The sequence below is a fragment of the Salvelinus fontinalis genome, chromosome 4, assembly GCF_029448725.1.
Source record: "Salvelinus fontinalis isolate EN_2023a chromosome 4, ASM2944872v1, whole genome shotgun sequence".
NCBI lineage: Eukaryota > Metazoa > Chordata > Actinopteri > Salmoniformes > Salmonidae > Salvelinus > Salvelinus fontinalis.
This window is the reverse complement of record NC_074668.1, coordinates 2,101,877-2,126,480: the sequence shown is the minus strand read 5'-3', so window position 1 is coordinate 2,126,480 and position 24,604 is coordinate 2,101,877. Positions and strand designations below refer to the sequence as shown.

General features: G+C 43.3%; 2 protein-coding genes across 2 annotated transcripts in view; both read left to right on the top strand.

The window, feature by feature from the left end:
* The window catches only part of LOC129852993 (myosin-11-like), a 49,164-nt gene extending 25,188 nt beyond the window's left edge, over positions 1-23,976 (top strand). Inside the window, exons 2-6 of the mRNA XM_055918603.1 lie at positions 19,899-20,642; positions 20,828-20,896; positions 21,023-21,097; positions 21,670-21,747; positions 22,345-23,976. Of these exons, the coding sequence (XP_055774578.1) occupies positions 19,899-20,642; positions 20,828-20,896; positions 21,023-21,097; positions 21,670-21,747; positions 22,345-23,285 (1,907 nt within the window). The 3' untranslated portion in view covers positions 23,286-23,976. The remainder of the gene's footprint in view (positions 1-19,898; positions 20,643-20,827; positions 20,897-21,022; positions 21,098-21,669; positions 21,748-22,344) is intronic.
* The window catches only part of LOC129852992 (trichohyalin-like), a 39,036-nt gene continuing 33,467 nt past the window's right edge, over positions 19,036-24,604 (top strand). The window contains exon 1 of the mRNA XM_055918601.1: positions 19,036-19,624. Within this exon, the coding sequence (XP_055774576.1) occupies positions 19,405-19,624 (220 nt within the window). The 5' untranslated portion in view covers positions 19,036-19,404. The remainder of the gene's footprint in view (positions 19,625-24,604) is intronic.

The following is a 24,604-nucleotide window of genomic DNA, read 5'->3' as shown; positions in this document are numbered from 1 at the left end:
ACCAAAATAATTCAGACAATTAACTTAAAAACAAACCGTTGAAATCAAATGCAACTTTAAATATCTACTTGTAAAACATAAGATCTAGCATCACTTGTATATTTTGTACTCAAAATAAAAAGCATGACAAAATAAATTGAATTCAGTTGCAGAAAATGCCTCCTATTCTAGTGAATTGCTGCTATACTGCACATCTACAGCTGGGTCAGAACATACTGGTTTGGGTTTGAGGATGAACAGGGTAAACACTGTTGCCAGGGGCTACCACATGACACAGCATTGTGCAGAATGTCACAGTAGAAACTTGTTAAATTGTTATACTGAGACTAAATTTAAAGATAATTGACCAAAAAAAGTATATGGTTTCCGGTGTCTTTTTTGAAAATTAAAGTCTTGATTAACCTCTAATTCCTCCCAAACCCGGATCCGGGAGCACCCCCCACAGTAAAAAAGCTGACTAGCATAGCCTAGCATAGCGTCACAAGTAAATACTAGCATCTAAATATCATTAAATCACAAGTCCAAGACACCAGATGAAAGATACACATCTTGTGAATCCAGCCATCATTTCTGATTTTTAAAATGTTTTACAGGGAAGACACAATATGTAAATCTATTAGCTAACCACGTTAGCAAAAGACACCACTTTTTTTACTCCACCAGTTTTTTACTCCATCAGTAGCTATCACAAATTCGACCAAATAAAGATATATATAGCCACTAACCAAGAAACAACTTCATAAGATGACAGTCTGATAACATATTTATTGTATAGCATATGTTTTTTTAGAAAAATTTGCATATTTCAGGTATAAATCACAGTTCTACATTGCAGCTGCAATCTGAAATAGTGCCGAAGCTGCCAGAATAATTACAGAGACCAACGTCAAATACCTAATTACTCATCTTAAAACATTTCTGAAAAATACACAGCGTACAGCAAATGAAAGCCCAACATCTTGTGAATCCAGCCAATATGTCAGATTCTTTAAGTGTTTTACAGCGAAAACACAATATAGCATTATATTAGCTTAGCACAATAGCCAGAAACACAAGCAATTTACCAGCAGCACAGGTTAGCGATCGTAACAATACAGAAAAAGATATATAATTTTGGACTAACCTTGATATACTTCATCAGATGACAGTCCTGTAACATCATATTACACAATGCATATAGGTTTTGTTCGAAAATGTGCATATTTAGCAGCACAAATCGTGGTTACACAATGTGATCAGTGGCAACAGGTCATGCATTCTGTCCGGCGCCATCTTGGAAAGGCACCTAAGTTTACGATTATTTATCGATTAGATTGACAAAAAAATACAGGTTGGACAGCAAATGAAAGATGCATTAGTTATTAATGCAACCGCTGAGTTAGATTTTTAAAATTAACGTTACTAGACATACAGTGTGCGTTACAGCCAGACTAGTGCCGCAATAATGGCGGACAAATGCGTTTACATTTTCCACATAAATACGGAATAACATCATAAATAGCTCTTACTTTTGGACGAGCTTCCATCAGAATCTTGGGCAAGGTGTCCTTTGTCCAAAAGAATCGTTGCTTGGTTGTAAAACGTCGTCTTCAACTTCGGAATTAGCAGCTAACAATAGCTCTGTGGCCACAACATGCCCAAATCCCCAAAACGCAATACTAAGGAAATTCCGAAAATAGCAATATACTCGCATAAACTGATATAACTCGGTTTAAAATAACTTCGTTATGATGTTTCTAACACCTACAGTGGGGAGAACAAGTATTTGATACACTGCCGATTTTGCAGGTTTTCCTACCTACAAAGCATGTAGAGGTCTGTAATTTTTATCAAAGGTACATTTCAACTGTGAGAGACGGAATCTAAAACAAAAATCCAGAAAATCACATTGTATGATTTTTAAGTAAATAATTTGCATTTTATTGCATGACATAAGTATTTGATACATCAGAAAAGCAGAACTTAATTTTTGGTACAGAAACCTTTGTTTGCAATTACAGAGATCATACGTTTCCTGTAGTTCTTGACCAGGTTTGCACACACTGCAGCAAGGATTTTGGCTCACTCCTCCACACAGACCTTCTCCAGATCCTTCAGGTTTCGGGGCTGTCGCTGGGCAATACGGACTTTCAGCTCCCTCCAAAGATTTTCTATTGGGTTCAGGTCTGGAGACTGGCTAGGCCACACCAGGACCTTGAGATGCTTCTTACGGAGCAACTCCTTAGTTGCCCTGGCTGTGTGTTTCGGGTCGTTGTCATGCTGGAAGACCCAGCCACGACCCATCTTCAATGCTCTTACTGAGGGAAGGAGGTTGTTGGCCAAGATCTCGCGATATATGGCCCCATCCATCCTCCCCTCAATACGGTGCAGTCGTCCTGTCCCCTTTGCAGAAAAGCATTCCCAAAGAATGATGTTTCCACCTCCATGCTTCACGGTTGGGATGGTGTTCTTGGGGTTGTACTCACCCTTCTTCTTCCTCCAAACACGGCGAGTGGAGTTTAGACCAAAAAGCTCTATTTTTGTCTCATCAGACCACATGACCTTCTGCCATTCCTCCTCTGGATCATCCAGATGGTCATTGGCAAACTTCAGACGGGCCTGGACATGCGCTGGCTTGAGCAGGGGGACCTTGCGTGCGCTGCGGGATTTTAATCCATGACGGCGTAGTGTGTTACTAATGGTTTTCTTTGAGACTGTGGTCCCAGCTCTCTTCAGGTCATTGACCAGGTCCTGCCGTGTAGTTCTGGACTGATCCCTCACCTTCCTCATGATCATTGATGCCCCATGAGGTGAGATCTTGCATGGAGCCCCAGACAGAGGGTGATTGACCGTCATCTTGAACTTCTTCCATTTTCTAATAATTGCGCCAACAGTTGTTGCCTTCTCACCAAGCTGCTTGCCTATTGTCTTGTAGCCCATCCCAGCCTTGTGCAGGTCTACAATTTATCCCTGATGTCCTTACACAGCTCTCTGGTCTTGGCCATTGTGGAGAGGTTGGAGTCTGTTTGATTGAGTGTGTGGACAGGTGTCTTTTATACAGGTAACGAGTTCAAACAGGTGCAGTTAATACAGGTAATGAGTGGAGAACAGGAGGGCTTGTTAAAGAAAAACTAACAGGTCTGTGAGAGCCGGAATTCTTACTGGTTGGTAGGTGATCAAATACTTATGTCATGCAATAAAATGCAAATTTTATTCTCTCCAAGGTTGCTTAGCAGTTCAGACGTCTTTTCCGTTCCGTATTGTTGTGTCCTGTATATATATATTTACACCTCTCTTCGTTTATCTTTTATTTATTTTATTATCCAAGAACTCAACTACAAAAGCTTTCCTGCAAAAGCTTTCCTGCAACCCGCTTCACCAATTACTAAAAAGTATTACTTACCTCAAACTGAAAATCCATCGTGGAAGCCAGCCAGGGGCTAATTCAGAAGCTAGCCTGAAAGCTAACCAGTAGCTACTCCGATAGCTAGCCAGAAGCTAATCTGTAGCTGCCCCGAAATTAGCCGGTTTGCTGGCTAGCGTTGGTTTTCAGCTGCCCTCGTGTTGTGGTCATCAGCTATTCCTCTAGCTCGATAATCTACCGGCACTTTTGTGCAACGCGACTCGGACCGGAGCATTCCGGGACTTTTCTTCTCTCTCAGTTTCCCCGGATTCCAGCCGCAGGCTCTGGTCACTTGCACCTTGACTTCGCAGCTAGCTAGCTGCAAACCGTGTGACGATTGGCTTACGTCGACCCCGGAGCAAACTCAAATCAGCCTGGAGCTAGCCAGCTGAGGAGTTCCATCACCATCCGGACCCGTTTCTTTTGTTGCTGCTGCAGATACGGAACCCCACCGGGCCTTCACGTCTGACTGCCGACGTTATCTGCCCGAGGGATTTATCCAACTGGCACCGCCGTCCCGACGTTACCTGAACGCTCACCTGAGGCCCGCTAATCGTTAGCTGTCTTATCGGCTGCTACCTGAATAAGCATACCGGACAACTATTATTATTATTATTTTTTTATTTTTTTCTCCTTGGGTCACTATATCTATTCTGCCAATTTGGATTGATCCCCTCTTCCACACGGAACCCCACTACACGGAACCCCACTAACTTACCGACGGAAACGCACGAGGTATCTACAAACAGACCTCCATCCTATGCTGCTACCGATAGCCACATACCCGGCCAGCTGTCTGGATCGCCACGACCCCAACCAACCTCTACTCACTGGACCCTTATTTGATCACTCGATTAAGCATGCCTCTCCTTAATGTAAATATGCCTTGTCCATTGCTGTTCTGGTTAATGTTTATTGGCTTATTTCACTGTAGAGATTCTAGCCCTGTTCACTATACCATATCCAACCTCTCAGTTCCACCACCCACATATGCGATGACATCACCTGGTTTCAATGATGTTTCTAGAGACAATATCTCTCTCATCATCACTCAATACCTAGGTCTACCTCCACTGTATTCACATCCTACCATACCTTTGTCTGTACATTATTCCTTTAAACTATTTTATCGCCCCCAGAAACCTCCTCTTACTCTCTGCTCTAGTAGCTCTAGGCGACCAATTCTCATAGCTTTTAGCCGTACCCTTATCCTACTCCTCCTCTGTTCCTCTGGTGATGTAGAGGTGAATCCAGGCCCTGCAGTACCTGGCTCCACTCCTATTCCCCAGGCGCTCTCTTTTGATGACTTCTGTAACCGTAATAGCCTTGGCTTCATGCATGTTAACATTAGAAGCCTCCTCCCTAAGTTTGTTTTGTTCACTGCTTTAGCACACTCTGCCAACCCGGATGTTTTAGCCGTGTCTGAATCCTGGCTTAGAAAGACCACCAAAAACTCAGACATTTTCATCCCCAATTACAAGATTTTCAGACAAGATAGACCGGCCAAAGGGGGCGGTGTTGCAATCTACTGCAAAGACTGCCTGCAGAGTTCTGTCTTACTATCCAGGTCTGTTCCCAAACAATTTGAACTTCTACTTTTAAAAAATCCACCTCTCTAAAAACAAGTCTCTCACCGTTGCCGCCTGCTATAGACCACCCTCTGCCCCCAGCTGTGCTCTGGACACTATATGTGAACTGATTGCCCCCCATCTATCTTCAGAGCTCGTGCTGCTAGGCGACCTAAATTTGAACATGCTCAAAACCCCAGCCACCCTACAATCTAAGCTTGATGCCCTCAATCTCACACAAATTATCAATGAACCTACCAGGTACCACCCCAATTCCGTAAACTCGGGTACCCTCATAGATATCATCCTAACAAACTTGCCCTCCAAATACACCTCTGCTGTTTTCAACCAAGATCTCAGCGATCACTGCCTCATTGCCTGTATCCGTAATGGGTCAGCGGTCAAACGACCTCCACTCATCACTGTCAAACGCTCCCTGAAACACTTCAGCGAGCAGGCCTTTCTAATCGACCTGGCCGGGGTATCCTGGAAGGATATCGATCTCATCCCGTCAGTAGAGGATGCCTGGTCATTTTTTTTAAATGCCTTCCTCACCATCTTGAATAAGCACGCCCCATTCAAGAAATTTAGAACCAGGAACAGATATAGCCCTTGGTTCTCTCCTGACCTGACTGCCCTTAACCAACAGAAAAACATCCTATGGCGTTCTGCATTAGCATCGAACAGCCCCCGTGATATGCAACTTTTCAGGGAAGCCAGAAACCAATATACACAGGCAGTTAGAACAGCCAAGGCTAGCTTTTTCAAGCAGAAATTTGCTTCCTGCAACACAAATTCAAAAAAGTTCTGGGACACCGTAAAGTCCATGGAGAATAAGAACACCTCCTCCCAGCTTCCAACCGCTCTGAAGATAGGAAACACTGTCACCACCGACAAATCCACTATAATTGAGAATTTCAATAAGCATTTTTCCACGGCTGGCCATGCTTTCCATCTGGCTGCCCCTACCCCGGACAACAGCACTGCCCTCCCCTCTGCTACTCGCCCAAGCCTCCCCCATTTCTCTTTCTCCCAAATACAGTCAGCTGATGTCCTAAATGAGCTGCAAAATCTGGACCCTTACAAATCAGCCGGGCTAGATAATCTGGACCCTTTCTTTCTAAAACTATCTGCTGAAATTGTTGCCACCCCTATTACTAGCCTCTTCAACCTCTCTTTCGTGTCGTCTGAGATCCCCAAAGATTGGAAAGCAGCTGCGGTTATCCCCCTCTTCAAAGGGGGGGACACCCTTGACCCTAACTGCTACAGACCTATATCTATCCTACCCTGCCTTTCTAAGGTCTTCGAAAGCCAAGTCAACAAACAGATTACCGACCATTTCGAATCCCACCACACCTTCTCCGCTATGCAATCTGGTTTCAGAGCTGGTCATGGGTGCACCTCAGCCACGCTCAAGGTCATAAACGACATCGTAACCGCCATCGATAGGAAACAATACTGTGCAGCCGTATTCATTGACCTGGCCAAGGCTTTTGACTCTGTCAATCACCACATCCTCATTGGCAGACTCGACAGCCTTGGTTTCTCTAATGATTGCCTCGCCTGGTTCACCAACTACTTCTCTGATCGAGTTCAGTGTGTCAAATCGGAGGGTCTGTTGTCCGGGCCTCTGGCAGTCTCTATGGGGGTGCCACAGGGTTCAATTCTTGGACCGACTCTCTTCTCTGTATACATCAATGATGTCGCTCTTGCTGCTGGTGATTCTCTGATCCACCTCTACGCAGACGACACTATTCTGTATACTTCTGGCCCTTCTTTTGACACTGTGTTAACAACTCTCCAGGCGAGCTTCAATGCCATACAACTCTCCTTCCGTGGCCTCCAACTGCTCTTAAATACAAGTAAAACCAAATGCATGCTCTTCAACCGTTCGCTGCCTGCCCCTGCCCGCCTGTCCAACATCACTACTTTGGACGGTTCTGACTTAGAATATGTGGACAACTACAAATACCTAGGTGTCTGGTTAGACTGTAAACTCTCCTTCCAGACTCACATCAAACATCTCCAATCCAAAGTCAAATCTAGAATTGGCTTCCTATTCCGCAACAAAGCATCCTTTACTCATGCTGCCAAACATACCCTTGTAAAACTGACCATCCTACCAATCCTCGACTTTGGTGATGTCATTTACAAAATAGCCTCCAAAACCCTACTCAATAAATTGAATGCAGTCTATCACAGTGCCATCCGTTTTGTCACCAAAGCCCCATATACTACCCACCACTGCGACCTGTACACTCTCGTTGGCTGGCCCTCGCTTCATACTCGTCGCCAAACCCACTGGTTCCAGGTCATCTACAAGACCCTGCTAGGTAAAGTCCCCCCTTATCTCTGCTCGCTGGTCACCATAGCAGCACCTATCTGTAGCACGCGCTCCAGCAGGTATATCTCTCTAGTCACCCCCAAAACCAATTCTTCCTTTGGACGCCTCTCCTTCCAGTTCTCTGCTGCCAATGACTGGAACGAACTACAAAAATCTCTGAAATTGGAATCACCTATCTCCCTCACTAGCTTTAAGCACCAGCTGTCAGAGCAGCTCATAGATTACTGCACCTGTACATAACCCATCTACAATTTAGCCCAAACAACTACCTCTTTACCTACTGTATTTATTTATTAATTTATTTTGCTCCTTTGCACCCCATTATTTCTGTCTCTACTTTGCACTTTCTTCCAATGCAAACCAACCATTCCAGTGTTTTTTTTAGTTTTTATTTTACTTGCTGTGTTGTACTCACTTCGCCTCCATGGCCTTTTTATATTTTTATTTATTTATACATATATCTGTTTGCCTTCACCTCCCTTATCTCACCTCACTTGCTCACATTGTATATAGACTTATTTTTTTTATTTTATTTTTTTCACTGTATTATTGACTATATGTTTGTTTTTACTCCATGTGTAACTATGTGTTGTTGTATGTGTCGAACTGCTTTGCTTTATCTTGGCCAGGTCGCAATTGTAAATGAGAACGTGTTCTCAATTTGCCTACCTGGTTAAATAAAGGTTAAAAAAAATAAAAATAATAATAATTATTTACTTAAAAATCATACAATGTGATTTTCTGGATTTTTGTTTTAGATTCCGTTTCTCAAAGTTGAAGTGTACCTATGATAAAAATTACAGACCTCTACATGCTTTGTAAGTAGGAAAACCTGCAAAATCGGCAGTGTATCAAATACTTGTTCTCCCCACTGTATATCGAATTAAATTACAGACGGATATAGCTAAGGCCGATAACTGAGCGTTTCAAAATGCCATCTTGAGGTCTTGCTTTGCGCAATGACGAACGACGAAAAGAGAGCTCACTTCGTTCCTTGGCCTTTTATAAACTCTGAGAACTACGTAGACACTCCATTCCACTTCTCATTGGTTACTGACATCCAGGGGAAGGCGGGTGCAGTTCATGTCGACCCATAGGATACATACAGAGCTTTAAACTGATCTGAGAACAGAGCCTCGTATTCAGACCTTCGCAGTTCCTGTCATGGATTTCGCTGCAGAAAGAGTTCTGGTTCACCCACAGACATAATTCAAACGGTTTTAGAAACTAGAGATTGTTTTCTATCCAATAGTAATAATAATATGCATATTGTACGAGAAAGAATTGAGTACGAGGCAGTTTAATTTGGTAACGATAAATGTCCAAGTTGAAACAGCACCCCCTGTAGTGTCAAGAGGTTTTAACTTAAGGTGCTGACATGGATACTGTCTAAGTGCCCAGATTGTAATGGTTTTAACCCAAACTCAGTCTTTACCCCCAGCCCTGTCCCCTGCACACCCTAACCCAAACTCAGCCCTTACCCCCAGCCCTGTCCCCTGCATACCCTAACCCAAACTCAGTCTTTACCCCCAGCCCTGTCCCCTGCACACCCTAACCCAAACTCAGCCCTTACCCCCAGCCCTGTCCCCTGCATACCCTAACCCAAACTCAGCCTTTACCCCCAGCCCTGTCCCCAGCACACCCTAACCCAAACTCAGTCTTTACCCCCAGCCCTGTCCCCTGCACACCCTAACCCAAACTCAGCCTTTACCCCCAGCCCTGTCCCCTGCACACCCTAACCCAAACTCAGCCTTTACCCCCAGCCCTGTCCCCAGCACACCCTAACTCAAACTCAGTCTTTACCCCCAGCCCTGTCCCCTGCACACCCTAACCCAAACTCAGCCTTTACCCCCAGCCCTGTCCCCTGCACACCTAACCCAAACACAGTCTTTACCCCCAGCCCTGTCCCCTGTACACCCTAACCCAAACACAGTCTTTACCCCCAGCCCTGTCCCCTGTCCCCTACACACCCTAACCCAAACTCAGCCTTAACCCCCAGCCCTGTCCCCTGCACACCCTAACCCAAACACAGTCTTTACCCCCAGCCCTGTCCCCTGCACACCCTAACCCAAACTCTGTCTTAACCCCCAGCCCTGTCCCCTGCACACCCTAACCCAAACTCAGTCTTTACCCCCAGCCCTGTCCCCTGCACACCCTAACCCAAACTCAGCCTTTACTCCCAGTCCCATATATGGTATGTCTGACTTTCTGATTTGTAAATTCACTGCAGTTTCCAACATTTACCAGTCGGTGGCAATGATACTCTCTTCTCAGACAGTAAATGACCACCAGTCAGCTACATTTATTTTGTTAGGAGGGGATGGAAAAGCATTGAGACTATTTGTCATGGAAGCAATTTCACTCATTTACTCATGTGAATGGGTCCAAAGAGATAAGAGAAGCTAATATTGATAGGCACTGTTAAATCTTTACAGCTCAGGATAATATGACTATAATTAAAGAACATCACTACCATCTGCTGGCTGGATCGGTCTTCTGATTTGAATTGAAACAGTTTTTAGAACTTTAGAGATGATTAACTAAAATATGATGATAGAAGACGGCACCATGCTGTATGATAGCATAAACCCTCTAATGTTGCTCACTAGTTAACAAAGTCACAAACCCTGCCCATTTTTACATTTTACCAGACGCTCTGTAGTGAGTCATTCATTTTCATACTTTTTTAGTAATTGAAACCACAACTCTGGCATTGCAAGCACTATGCTCTACCAACTGAGCTACATTCTTAAAATCAGATTTTAACCCTAAACCACACAGCTAACCTTATGCCTAACCTTAAACTTAAATTAAGATCAGAAATATACATTTTTGTTTTCATGACATTTTACGATAGGCCTGTAGACAATTTAGACTTTGTGACTGGGTTTTCTAATAACCAGAGAGGCTGGGAGGAGGAGTTTACTCCAAGTACCTGTGCAAAGGTGAAGGTGAAAGTTGTGTCTCAGTATAGGCCTGAGGTGTAGATTGTTCTGTAAAAACGTGTAGATATGCACATATAGTGACTATTAGAGTGGTTATGGATTTAAATAAACTGTTTTGAATGTGAAGTGGAGGACGTGAAGACCAGTAAAGGTAAGAGGAGATGTCAGTATATTTCACCTTCCAAACTAGACACAACAGTCCTGTTTTAAAACAATGAGGACTGGAGAAAGAGGAAGTGATGTTTGTATCTGTGTGATTGAGCAAAAGAGAGAATTTGATGAATGGTAATGATGTAAATATGAATGTTTTCTCTTTTTATTGCAGTTAAAATGGCAGAGTCCAGAGTTCATAGTAAGTCACCATTCTATAATTAATGATGAACTTTTCTTTCATGTATCTGGGAGACCAGAACTAAACCAACTATTGAAAATGAAATGTGTTTGTGGTTTTATTTGTCTTTATGTGTAAATGTGTGTCTGGATGAAATGTGTTTGTAACATGAGGAGTTGTAGCTGAGTTTGTGTCTGTGAGAAACACCTCTACTGCTCCACAGTGACCTCTCCCTCCAAACATCTATTTTATTATAGAACCCATTTAATCCAGTCGGACAAAATACGGAAGAAAATCAACCTTTTGTACTTTACTGGCTCTAGAGAAGTTAAAGTTGTAGATATCAACAAATAAGTTGGGGTCCTGAGTGGAGCAGCGGTCTAAAGTACTGCATCTCAGTGAGAGAGGTGTCTCTACAGACTCTGGTTCAATTCCAGGCTGTATCACAACCGCCCATAACTGGGTGTCCCATAGGGCAGAGCACAATTGGTCCAGCATCGTCTGGGGTTGGCTGTCATTGTAAATTTGAATTTGTTCTTAACTGACTTGCCTCGTTAAATATATAAAATATGTATCCAGAGCAATTAGGATTAAGTGCCTTGCTCAAGGGCATATCAACAAATGTTTTCCTAGTTTCCTCAGGGATTCAAACCAGCGACGTTTGGGTTACTTGCCCAATGCTCTTAAGTGCTAGGCTACCTGCCAAACATGTCTGACTAATGGGAAAATACAGTGCCTCTAATTTATTCTATATATTTAGTCATAGCAGATCCTTTTCTTTCTTCAGTAGATTTAGGTTGAGTTCAGTTCAGGATTTACTTGTTCTAAATTATGTTACAGATGATTTTATCATTATCCATTACCTTTTTTTTACTGTAAAACATCATATGTTGTTATTTCAGAGGGAATTGGCCGTGTATAGACCCATAAAGTGAATTAGTATAATAATTGAAGTGATATTTAATGTAATTAGGTTTGTTAAGTGTCTCTTGCACAATTGTAGACCTGGTTTGTATGAATGTTGAGGCTTGGACACTGGTGTAGACCTGGTTAGTATGAATGTTGAGGCTTGGACACTGGGGGTAGACCTGGTTAGTATGAATGTTGAGGCTTGGACACTGGGGTAGACCTGGTTAGTATGAATGTTGAGGCTTGGACACTGGGGTAGACCTGGTTAGTATGAATGTTGAGGCTTGGACACTGGGGTAGACCTGTTTTACATGAGTATGCCCATGGATTTCCCTGGTTTATAATGGGGTGTAGGGATACACAAGGTTCATACAGGTAATGGGGCTGGATGGACGTCTATTGCCCAATCAAATCCTTTCTGGCAACAACGTTTGTGGTAGAAACAAGAGATTGGGGCTGGGTCACATGTGTTATACCACTGTACTATTAGTTTATCTATGAAATGATTAGTGTATACAGGTCAGAGGTCACAGGACTAAAACATGCTGATAACAGGGTTGGGGTGTGCAGTGAATAGCTGGATATAGGTAACTGTTGGTGACTTGGGGAATACAGGCCTAAGGAAAGTGGGTAACAGGACTGAGATAGGAAAGTAACAGGGATGAGGTGTATTGGCAAAGGAACTGGGGTCTTGAGTAACACACAGGTCATTTAGGGCCAGGATATGCCTGTATCTGTACTTGATTGTATGGATTTGAGGGTATTGGCATGTGGGTGTTAGGGTTAGGGCATGGGGGTAACAGGGCTGGGGTGTGTGGGTCATTGAGTTTAGGTGTGTGGGTAAGTGGACTGAGGTATATAGATATTGAGGTTGAGGAATAGGGGTAAATATCTGTTCATGTTATTATAGGCAGAGCACTCTGTCACAGTTGTGACCAAGAATAAAACTTTTAAATAAATAAATAAATAATCAAAATGGATTACATGTTAGGCTTACTAGTGGCATAAGATTAGCATAGTGGCATGTCTGGGAAAGATGTGGGAACAAATGGGATAATATCATTCTAGATTGTAGCATCACATTCTTCTATGACATATATACTTTCCTTCAAATGAATATGTCTGTCTGGGATTGTGGGGGTTGTATTTTAGAATTGACATGGTCCTGGTTGTTGTATGTCTATTGTAGTTTTTAATTCAGCTGTGTTTATAAATGTACTGAGAGGATTTGTGTTCCTGACACAGATGATGTCATTAAACATGAAATGTTCTCTCTTTCTGAACAGATCAGTTTAAACTCACCTCGGGACACTCTGTGAGGTTTAATGTTGGTGAAGAGGTCACCCTCCCCTGTCACCTCTCACCTGACACCAGTGCTGTTGCCACGACGATCAGGTGGTTTAAAAGGACAGAGTGTATTTACCTGTATAAGAATGGCCAGGTGACAGAGAGGAGTGGCTATGAGGGCAGAGTGAGTCTGATCACCCAGGAGCTGGAGAGAGGCAACGTGTCTCTGAGGCTGAGAGACTTCAGGTGGTCAGATAGAGGAGTCTACGTATGTCAGGTCATCCATGGAGAACAGAAGAAGGAGGCTGCAGTGGGTTTATGGGTCAGAGAAGGTAAGTGTTCTAGAACTCCAGTAATGTTTCTAAACACCTAAACAACAACAATAACAACCAGTCTCTTTCCCTGTACAGAACACTTGTACTTTCTCATGTAGGTAGGAGTTCATAGTAGGAGTTACAGATGAATAGACTAGATTCATTCTGAATATCAACTAGTTACAATGCATATTACCATCACTCTGAGCTTTGAGCTGGTCCTAAAGCATTAGAACCATTCCAACATTACTGTCACGTCCCTTGATTGCCATTAGTAATGAATGTGATGAACACTCATACCCCTCTGATGTACATCACATCACTATGGGATTTGAGAGGATAATGTGACAGATGGTGATTTGAAGGTAATGATAATGACTAATACATTCTGTTTTACATGATCATTATTCATGACTCTCCATCTTGGATAATGGATGATCAGGAGGTGGTGAGTAATTACTTATTTGTCTGTTTTGTTTATTGACAACCAATAACACAAGACAAAGAACAGACCAGAGTATTAATCTGATACTATAAAAACTACAGGCCTTGTGAACAGCAGTGTTCTCACGTTCCTGACCTTATTTCCTTTGTTTAGTCTTTGTTTAGTTGGTCAGGACGTGAGCTGGGTGGGTATATTCCATGTTATGTGTTTTCATTGGTTTAGGGTTGTCTAACTAGTGTGTAAAGTGTGTTCGTTTCATTTCGTCTTCTAAATAAAAAGAAGATGTATAGTTATCACGCTGCGCCTTGGTCCTCTTCTCTTTCACGTTACGACGATCGTGACAGAATCACCCACCAAAATCGGACCAAGCAGCGTGAAAGGAGGGAACAGCGCTTTATGGAGGAATGGACCCGGGAAAAGGATGAGTGGAGAACAACCTGGGAAGAGATAGACAGGTGGGCGATTGATCCAGAGAAAGTGCCGGAGCCCGCCTGGGATTCGCTGGAGCAGTGCGAGGAGGGTTACAGGATTATGGACTTGGAGAAAGGAGCACGACGGCGCGGTAGGAAGCCCGGGAGGAAACCGGAAAAATTTATTGGGTGGGGGCACACGGGGAGTGTGGCGAGTTCAAGTAGGAGACCTGCGCCAACTTCCCGTGCTTACCGTGAGGAGCTGAAGATGGAACCCGAGCCAGTCGGGGTGGAATTGGAGGTGAGCAACTGGAGTGAGACTGTGAAGGATTTAATGGGGAAATTGGAGGAGAGAGAAATGAGGGATTTGCTGGTTTGGTGCATGAGGCACGACATCCGCCCGACGGAGCGTGTTCGGGATTTGATGTTTCCTAAGTCAGCTCTCCATACTCATCCTGAGGAGCGTGCTAACCGTCTGGTAATGACAGTACCAGTCCCACGCTCCAGGCTTCCTGTGCGCCTCCCTAGTCCTGCACATCCTGTAGCAGCCCCACGTACTAGCTCTCCAGTGGCAGCCCCTCGCACCAGTCCTCCGGTGCCGGCGCCATGAACCAGACTTCCTGTGCGTCTCCAGAGCCCTGTACGCCCTGTTCCTCCTCCCCACACTACCCTTGAGGTGCGTGTTCCCAGCCCGGTACCACCAGTTCCGGCACCACGCACCAGGCTTCCTGTGCGTCTCCAGGGTCCAGTACTCTCTGTTACTGCTCCTCGCACTCGCCCTGACGTGCGTGTCCCCATCCCGGTACCACCAGTTCCGGCACCACGCACCAGGCCTACAGTGCGCCTCGGCAAGCCTGAGCTGCCCGTCTGTCCAGCGCCGCCTGAGCCGCCCGTCTGTCCCGAGCCGTCAGAGCCGCCCGTCTGTCCCGAGCCGTCAGAGCCGCCCTTCTGTCACGAGCCGCCAGAGCCGCCCGTCTGTCCCGAGCCGCCAGAGCCGCCCGCCAGTCAGGAGCCGCCAGAGCCGCCCGCCAGTCAGGAGCCGCCAGAGCCGCCCGCCAGTCAGGAGCCGCCAGAGCAGCCCGCCAGTGAGGAGCCGCCAGAGCCACTCGCCAGTCAGGAGCCGCCAGAGCCGCCCGCCAGTCAGGAGCCGCCAGAGCCGCCCGTCTGTCCCGAGCCGTCAGAGCCGCCCGTCTGTCCCGAGCCGTCAGAGCCGCCCGTCTGTCACGAGCCGCCAGAGCCGCCCGTCTGTCCCGAGCCGCCAGAGCCGCCCGCCAGTCAGGAGCCGCCAGAGCCGGCCGCCAGTCAGGAGCCGCCAGAGCCGCCCGCCAGTGAGGAGCCGCCAGAGCCGCCCGCCAGTCAGGAGCCGCCAGAGCCGCTCGCCAGTCAGGAGCCGCCAGAGCCGCTCGCCAGTCAGGAGCCGCCAGAGCCGCCCGCCAGTCAGGAGTCGCCAGAGCCGCCCGCCAGTCCGGAGCCGCCCCTCAGTCCGGAGCCGCCCCTCAGTCCGGAGCCGCCCCTCAGTCCGGAGCCGCCCCTCAGTCCGGAGCCGCCCCTCCGTCCGGAGGCGCCCATCAGTCCAGTGGGGTTAATTTGGAGGGTTGCAGTTAAAAGAAGGCCACGAAAGCGGGTAGTGACTATGGTGGGGTGGGGGCCACGTCCAGCGCCAGAGCCGCCACCGTGGACAGATGCCCACCCAGACCATACCCTATAGGTTTAGGTTTTGCGGCCAGTGTGGCCGCACCTTGGGGGGGGGGGGGGGTACTGTCACGTTCCTGACCTTATTTCCTTTGTTTAGTCTTTGTTTAATTGGTCAGGACGTGAGCTGGGTGGGTATATTCCATGTTATGTGTTTTCATTGGTTTAGGGTTGTCTAACTAGCCTGATGTGGTTCTCAATCAGATGCAGGTGTTTTACGTTGTCTCTGATTGGGAACCATATTAAGGTAGGCTGTTTGTTTGTGGGTGATTGTCTATGTCTATGTGTAAGTTGCCAGTGTCTGCACTTATCATTTTGTATAGCTTCACGTTTGTCAGTTTGTTGTTTTTGTTTAGTGTGTAAAGTGTGTTCGTTTCATCTTCTAAATAAAAAGAAGATGTATAGTTATCACGCTGCGCCTTGGTCCTCCTCTCTTTCACGTTACGACGATCGTGACATGCTCACATAGTAGTGCTGCTTACATCCCTTTCCCTAGATGTACATTAGTAATGAATGTGATGAACAGTCATTCCAATATGATGTATGGTATTTCATTAAATTATGTAATGAGACAGAAATTCAATGAACAATAATAACTAATGCATTCTGTTTTACATGATCATTATTCATGACTCTCCATCTTGGATAATGGATAATCAGCAAAAATGCAGGGTGAGTAATTACTTATTTGTCTGTTTTGTTTATTGACAACCAATAACACAAGACAAAGAACAGACCAGAGTGTTAATCTGATACTATAAAAACTACAGGCCTTGTGAACAGCAGTGTGTCTTCTTCAAGGCTACAAATTAAATCAGTTTCTTTACATTTATCAATACTCTCCCCAAATGTTCTCAAGGTAGGTTGGATTAAGATGTCAGATGTTCCTCAAATTATCCAGAATTTTCATATCATAGTTCTCCCACAATATATCTGCCATAGAGGTCAATATTTCACATAGTCCTCCCACAATATATCTGGCATAGAGGTCAACATTTCACACATCAAAATGAACATGGAATCAGCTTGAATTCAGTTTGATGTCCTAGTATGAATCATTCTGTGATGTTTAGACTGTTCCAATAGTAGCACTGCTTACATCCCTTTCCCTAGATGTACATTAGTAATGAATGTGATGAACAGTCATATCAATATGATGTATGGTATTTGATTGAATAATGTAATGTGACTGAAATTGGATTGAATGTAACTGTAATTATTCATACATTTTTTTATGAATTATCAATATTCATTCCTCTCCATCTTGGATAATGGATGATCAGGAGCAATACCATAGTCCTCCCACAATATATCTGCCATAGAGGTCAACATTTCACATAGTCCTCCCACAATATATCTTCCATAGAGGTCAACATTTCACATTGTCCTCCCACAATATATCTGCCATATAGCTCAACAATTCACACTCCAAAATTAACATGGAATCAGCTTGAATTTAGCTTGATGTCTTATTATGAAGCATTCAGTCATTCTCAGACTGCTCACATAGTAGTGCTGCTTACATCCCTTTCCCTAGATGTACATTAGTAATGAATGTGATGAACAGTCATTCCAATATGATGTATGGTATTTCATTAAATTGTGTAATGAGACAGAAATTCAATGAACAATAATAACTAATGCATTCTGTTTTACATGATCATTATTCATGACTCTCCATCTTGGATAATGGATGATCAGGAGCAAGACTGGGTGAGTAATTACTTATTTGTCTGTTTTGTTTATTGACAACCAATAACACAAGACAAAGAACAGACCAGAGTGTTAATCTGATACTATAAAAACTACAGGCCTTGTGAACAGCAGTGTGTCTTCTTCAAGGTTTCAAATTAAATCAGTTTCTTTACATGTATCAATACTCTCCCCAAATGTTCTCAAGGTAGGTTGGATTAAGATGTATAGATGTTCTTCAAATTATCCTGAATATTCATATCATAGATCTCCCACAATACATCTGCCGTAGAGGTCAACATTTTACATAGCTCTCCCACATTATATCTGCTATTGAGCTCAACATTTCAGAGGGGTTGAGTTAAATGAGGAAGACACATTTCAGTTGAGTACATTCAGTTGCACAACTGACTACGTATCCCCCTTTCATTTCCTTTCCCTTTTACATAGTCCTCCTACAATATATCTGCCATAGAGGTCAATATGTCACATAGTCCTCCCACAATATATCTGCCATAGAGGTCAACATTTCACATAGTCCTCCTACAATATATCTGCCATAGAGGTCAACATTTCACATAGTCCTCCCACAATATATCTGCCATAGAGGTCAACATTTCACATAGTCCTCCCACAATATATCTGCTATAGAGCTCAACATTTCACATAGTCCTGCCACAATATATCTGCCATAGAGGTCAACATTTCACATAGTCCTCCCACAATATATCTGCTATAGAGCTCAACATTTCACATAGTCCCCCCACAATATATCTGCCATAGAGGTCAACATTTCACATAGTCCTCCCACAATATATCTGCTATAGAGCTCAACATTTCACATAGTCCTCCCACAATATATCTGCCATAGAGGTCAACATTTCACATAGTCCTCCCACAATATATCTGCTATAGAGCTCAACATTTCACATAGTCCTCCCACAATAAATCTGCCATATAGCTCAACATTTCACATAGTCCTCCCACAATATATCTGCCATAGAGGTCAACATTTCACATAGTCCTCCCACAATATATCTGCCATAGAGGTCAATATTTCACATAGTCCTCCCACAATATATCTGGCATAGAGGTCAACATTTCACACATCAAAATGAACATGGAATCAGCTTGAATTCAGTTTGATGTCCTAGTATGAATCATTCTGTGATGGTTAGACTGTTCCAATAGTAGCACTGCTTACATCCCTTTCCCTAGATGTACATTAGTAATGAATGTGATGAACAGTCATATCAATATGATGTATGGTATTTGATTGAATAATGTAATGTGGCTGAATTTGGATTGAATGTAACTGTAATAACTCATACATTTTGTTATACATTATCAATATTCATTCCTCTCCATCTTGGATAATGGATGATCAGGAGCATTACCATAAACCTCCCACAATATATCTGCCATATAGCTCAATATTTCACACAACAAAATTAAAATAGAATCAGCTTGAATTTATCTTGATGTCTTATTATGAAGCATTCAGTCATTCTCAGACTGCTCACATAGTAGTGCTGCTTACATCCCTTTCCCTAGATGTACATTAGTAATGAATGTGATGAACAGTCATTCCAATATGATGTATGGTATTTCATTAAATTATGTAATGAGACAGATATTCAATGAACAATGATAACTAATGTATTCTGTTTTACATGATCATTATTCATGACTCTCCATCTTGGATAATGGATAATCAGAACCAGGTGAGTAATGACTTATTTTTCTGTTTTGTTTATTGACAACCAATAACACAAGACAAAGAACAGACCAGAGTGTTAATCTGATACTATAAAAACTACAGGCCTTGTGAACAGCAGTGTGTCTTCTTCAAGGCTACAAATTAAATCAGTTTCTTTACATTTATCAATACTCTCCCCAAATGTTCTCAAGGTAGGTTGGATTATGATGTCAGATGTTCTTCAGATTCTACTGAATGTATATTCCATAGAACCCTGCCTCCTGACACAATATCCTGTATCTGCCATAGAGCCCAATGCTGGTTATCACTAACAATGAACATAATCATTTGATCAGAGAAAGGACAATAACTAAACAACATTATTTATGAAGTTAAACAGATCTCATTGGTGCCCACAGTCCCTACATGAGGGAGGCTTGAGTGACAGGAGAAATCTGATTGGTCCTGTTTGTTCTGTATATAGTGATGTAGTCTACCACACAGAACTCACCTCTCTGTTTTACACCATAGGATCAGGTTTGTGGTATTTACAAAATGAGACCTATGGGGACAAGCTGAAGAGGGAGGCATCAGCTGGTGAGCTTGGTAAGTATGAGAGAGTCTGGAGGAGAGAGGATTGAATCAGGGAACATGAGTGATGTCATTCAGTTTTTCAGACTAATTCATTTGTAATGTATCAAATAGTCAATAGACCAGTTGATGATTGGTTCAGCTCAGATAACTGTTGTCTGGAGGAAATAATTACTAATTATTGTACCACCTCCATCAAATAATAATGTCTTTATAGGCATACTATTGAATTAATTAATACATTACTTATTCAAACAACCAATTAAATATGTTAATTGCTCTCTCTCAGAGTTGAAGATGGAAGAAAATAAATTAAAAGAGAAATTAAGACAGGAGATGATGAAACAACTAGAGGAGAAAGACACACAACTGGATGATATGACCCAGGAAGTGAGAGAGAAAGAGAGACTCCTGGAGGAGAAGAACCAGATAATGGGACAGAGGGAGAAACTATTAGAAGAGAAAGAAAACCAACTGGAAGAGAAAGACAAGCAACTAAAGGATAGAGACATTCAACTAGAGGCACTGAGAAAGAACCTGCAGGACAAGAACAGCCAAGTAGAGAACTTCAGAGTCCTACTGCAGGAAAAAGACCTTCAACTAGAGGACAGCAACCACAGACTGGGAGAGAAGGACAGACTACTGGAAGAGAGAAACAAACTACTGGAAGAGAGAGACAAACTACTGGAAGAGAGAGACAAACGACTAGAAGAGAGAGACAAACGACTAGAAGAGAGAGACAAACGACTAGAAGAGAGAGACAAACGACTAGAAGAGAGAGACAAACGACTAGAAGAGAGAGACAAACGACTGGAAGAGAGAGACAAACTACTGGAAGAGAGAGACAAACTCCTGGAAGAGAGAGACAAACGACTGGAAGAAAGAGACAAGGTGCTGGAGGGAAAAGAGAATGAACTAAAAGAGAGGAAGCAGGAAGTAGAAGAGAAAGATAACCTACTAGAGGAGAGAGAGAAGCAGTTAAAGGAAAGAGACAAACAGGTGGAGGATGTCAACAATGAAAATGCTGAACTGGGTAAGATTATTCACACCATTAATACATTTAGTCTTCTGTACTTTCCTCAATTCTCAGGTTATTGTCGACTCTCCACTGAGTTGTGAATATTGTTGTCCATCACTTCATACTTTCCCTCTGCATCATATTTCTGTCTAAAGTCTTTAACACAGAATTCAGATCCTAGTCCTCCTTTGTTATTTCAGCTCAACAGATATGTGATGTGAAGACTGAGGTAGAGAGACTGAGAAGAGAGATCTCAGCCCAGATGACTGGTGAGTGAGATATGTGATACTTAACATTTCAATAGAAACCCAGAACTCCCCTTCAGTAGGTCTATGTGCCTTCATGTGTCACTGAGGTAAATGTTCCCATTCTAAATGGTTGTTCTATTATTTTAGAACCTGGAGAGACGTCAGATACAGGTTCCATACTCCCAGTCAGGAGGAGACACAGCATGGATGATCCTCCAGACAGTGAGTTATCACTATTGTCCTGTTGTCTCCTGCTGTTTCTAGTCTATAGTGGACCATCCTTCACTTAGTGAGTTATCACTATTGTCCTGTTGTCTCCTACTGTTTCTAGTCTATAGTGGACCATCCTTCACTTAGTGAGTTATCACTATTGTCCTGTTGTCTCTTACTGTTTCTAGTCTATAGTGGACCATCCTTCACTTAGTGAGTTATCACTATTGTCCTGTTGTCTCCTACTGTTTCTAGTCTATAGTGGACCATCCTTCACTTAGTGAGTTATCAATATTGTCCTGTTGTCTCCTACTGTTTCTAGTCTATAGTGGACCATCCTTCACATAGTGAGTTATCACTATTGTCCTGTTGTCTCCTACTGTTTCTAGTCTATAGTGGACCATCCTTCACTTAGTGAGTTATACATGTTGTCTCAAACTGTCATCAATCTTGATATTCTCTATTTTCTCCAATAATCTATATTTCACTATGATGTGTAATGTATTTGTAGTTTGTTGATACTATGTTTTAAATGTGTCTCTGATGAGTCAGTATGTTGACCAGTTCTCTATGTTGTGTTACAGTGGGAGGAGAGACCTCAGATACAGACCCCACACTTCCACAGAGGAGGACAAACAGCATGGAGTTAATTCCTCCAGATAGTGAGTTATGGATGTAGATGATATTATATTTGACTCTGTTGTACATCCTCCAGATAGTGAGTTATGGATGTAGATTATATTATATTTGACTCTGTTGTACATCCTCCAGATAGTGAGTTATGGATGTAGATTATATTATATTTGACTCTGTTGTACATCCTCCAGATAGTGAGTTATGGATGTAGATTATATTATATTTGACTCTGTTGTACATCCTCCAGATAGTGAGTTATGGATGTAGATTATATTATATTTGACTCTGTTGTACATCCTCCAGATAGTGAGTTATGGATGTAGATTATATTATATTTGACTCTGTTGTACATCCTCCAGATAGTGAGTTATGGATGTAGATTATATTATATTTGACTCTGTTGTACATCCTCCAGATAGTGAGTTATGGATGTAGATTATATTATATTTGACTCTGTTGTACATCCTCCAGATAGTGAGTTATGGATGTAGATTATATTATATTTGACTCTGTTGTACATCCTCCAGATAGTGAGTTATGGATGTAGATTATATTATATTTGACTCTGTTGTACATCCTCCAGAGAGTCAGTGTGTTGATCAGTGCTGTGTGTTGTGTTGCAGTGGGGGGAGAGAGCAGCAGTCCAGACTCCCCAGTGTCTCCCAGTGTGTCTGAGCTGAGACTGGTGCTGCTGGGGAGGACTGGGGCTGGGAGGAGTGCAGCAGGAAACACCATCCTGGGCAGAGAGGAATTTGGGGCCCAGGCCAGCCCCTCTGCAGTGACCCAGAGGAGTAAGAGGAGAGAGGGGGACGTGTGTGGCAGACGGCTGGTGCTGGTGGACACTCCAGACTGGTTCTGTCCTGGACTCTCTCTGGAGGAGATAAGACAGGATGTGGGGCTCTGTGTCCGTCTGTCTGCCCCGGGACCCCACGCCTTCCTCCTGGTCATACCAGTGGAGCCCTCTAAGGGGGAGGAGAGAGGGGTGCTGGAGAGAATAGAGGAGATGTTTGGGGAGGGTTGTTGGGAACACACTGTGATTCTATTCACTCATGATGATGGCCTGAAAGAGCAGAGCATTGAGGAGTTTCTCCAAGCAGGAAGTCAGGACCTCCAGCAGCTTGTAGGGATATGTGGGAGCAGGTACTACGTCCTCAACATTAAGGACAGGGCCCATGAAACTCAGGTATCAGAGCTGCTGGATCAGGTAGAGGAGATGGTGGCAGGAAACAGAGAGAGATTCTACAGCAGTCAGACCTACCAGGAGGCAGAGACCCAGGTTAGAGAAATGGAGGGAAAGATCCAGAGAGAGAGAAGAGAGAGGAAACAGAGGGAAGAGAGAGACTTGAGAGAGAGGCTTGAGAAGGAGCTGCAGGATTCTATGAAGGAGAAAGATGGAGAGATCCAGAAGCTCAAGAGAGATATCAGAATTCTCAGAGAACGAATAACAGAACTGGAGAGACAGGTGAAAGAAGAGAGGGATGAGGAGAAGAAAATAGAACTGGAGAGGGAGCTGAAGAGGGAGTCTGATAGGAGGGAGGAGATTGAGAGAGAAGAGCGAGAATGAGAGGAGGGAGATGGAGGAGAGACACAAACAGGAGATAGAGGAGATGATGGAGAACTATGAAGGAGAGGCCAGAGTTGAAGCAGAGAGAAACCTGATGAAAATAGTCCTACCTGAGTTACAGAGGAACATCATGATCTCACAGACAAAGATGCAGAGGGAGTTCAGCAGACAGATGGAGGAGAAGAATAGACAGATGAAGGAGAAGGATCGACAGATGGAGGAGAGGCACAGACAGGAGATAGACGAGATGATGGAGAACTATGACGGAGAGGCCAGAGTCAGAAACCTTCTGAAAACAGTCCTTTATATTCTTATATATATTTTTTACCTTTATTTAACTAGGGAAGTCAGTAAAGAATAAATTCTTATTTTCAGTGACGGCCGAGGAACAGTGGGTTAACTGCCTTGTTCAGGGGCAGAACAACGTATTTTTACCTTGTCAGCTCTGGGATTCGATCTTGCAACCATTCGGTTACTAGTCCAATGCTCTAACCACTAGCGGTTGTCCATTCAAAACCTGACTCCAAAACTTGATTCCAACTCTTTTTATTGGATATCCAAACAGACACACAGAGAAATATCAGTATTATGTTGCTTGTTTTACTATATAGAAAGTGTTTTGTTGCTTTGTATCACACATAGTATTTGTTACTTCAACAATATTGTATTAAATCAGTATCACTAAATACCATATCAGTGGTTATGTTGTACAGTAGTAAGCACACTTTGGATTACATTTTCTGTCCCCCAAAAATACCTTGATACTCACAATATAGTGTGAATAATGTTGTAACTGTTAATTTCCGATGTATGTAGGATGTCCCCTTTTAAATGTTCTGGTTATTTAGTGGAGCTTTGTCCTTTGAGAGGCTATTTTTACATCAGAATCTGTGCCCCTTAGTAATCGGGGAGGGAACAGTCGAAGGTTGGCCATGGAAAAGTTAACCCTGTATTGTTTTGGTATTACAATACTTTACAGCTGTTGGAAATGGTATCTCACAGAAGCACAATACAGGAAAACATTAAAGAGCAGAAGTACAGCACTGTACGAGCCAATAAATAAATAACACTCTGTAAACCAATCAAATCACTTACTGTGACCTTTACGTCCATATATGGGCGGCTGGATGAAGTTCTTCCTGTGGGTGTTGTTGTCAATGTTACCATGGAACACCTGTCACCAAGACAACCACAGATACTGTCAGACACACTGCCACCAAAGCCTTGTTTATACCTGGTGCTAACATGTGTACTTTGTCTTGATCTGATCCACATTCGGATTGTGCCACATTTTCTTTATATGATTTTAAAAGGCAGGA